Genomic DNA, 705 nt, shown 5'->3' on the forward strand with positions numbered 1-705 from the left:
ACCCATCCCTTCCGCATCCCCATCCTGCCCCAGGTGAGGGTTGCCAGGGCCAGGAGGGTGGGCTGGCGCCAGGGGGGCACCGCTGCCCGTCCCCGTCCCTGATGGCGCCTCTTCCTGCAGCAATACCTGCGCCCGGTGGAGGACGTGGCCACCTCTCAGGACGACTGCTACAAGTTCGCCATCTCCCAGTCCTCCACGGGCACCGTCATGGGCGCCGTGATCATGGAGGGCTTCTACGTGGTCTTCGACCGCGCCCGCAAGCGCATCGGCTTTGCTGTCAGCGCCTGCCACGGTGAGGGCTGGGCTGGAGGGAGGGGACGTGGCCACGGAGGGGAGGGGGGCACGGGGGCAGGAGCCCTGCCTTCTCCCCCCCGCAGTGCATGACGAGTTCCGGACAGCCGCCGTGGAGGGGCCCTACCTGCACTCCAACATGGAGGACTGCGGCTACAACATCCCGCAGACGGACGAGTCCACGCTGATGACCATCGCCTACGTGATGGCGGCCATCTGTGCACTCTTCATGCTGCCCCTCTGCCTCATGGTGTTCCAGTGGCGCTGCTTCCGCTGCCTGCGGCGGGACCACGATGACTTTGCCGATGACATATCCTTGCTGAAGTGACGGCGGAGCATGGGGACAGCCCCGGGGTTGCAGGTGAGGCAGCGGGGCAGGGAGAGGTCAGTCCTTTCTCCGGGGGCTGGAGCGTG

At 67.4% G+C, this 705-nt stretch overlaps 1 protein-coding gene across 1 annotated transcript in view; it reads left to right on the top strand.

The window, feature by feature from the left end:
* BACE1 (beta-site APP-cleaving enzyme 1) overlaps nucleotides 1-619 on the top strand; it is a gene marked incomplete at its 5' end in the record, with an annotated part of 2206 nt that extends 1587 nt beyond the window's left edge. The window contains 2 exon segments of the mRNA XM_010073085.1: nucleotides 57-292; nucleotides 378-619. Of these exon segments, the coding sequence (XP_010071387.1) occupies nucleotides 57-292; nucleotides 378-619 (478 nt within the window).
* Between the last annotated feature and the right edge of the window lie 86 nt (nucleotides 620-705).

The sequence above is a fragment of the Pterocles gutturalis genome, unplaced genomic scaffold (assembly GCF_000699245.1).
Source record: "Pterocles gutturalis isolate BGI_N339 unplaced genomic scaffold, ASM69924v1 scaffold1672, whole genome shotgun sequence".
NCBI classification, from domain to species: Eukaryota; Metazoa; Chordata; class Aves; order Pterocliformes; family Pteroclidae; genus Pterocles; species Pterocles gutturalis.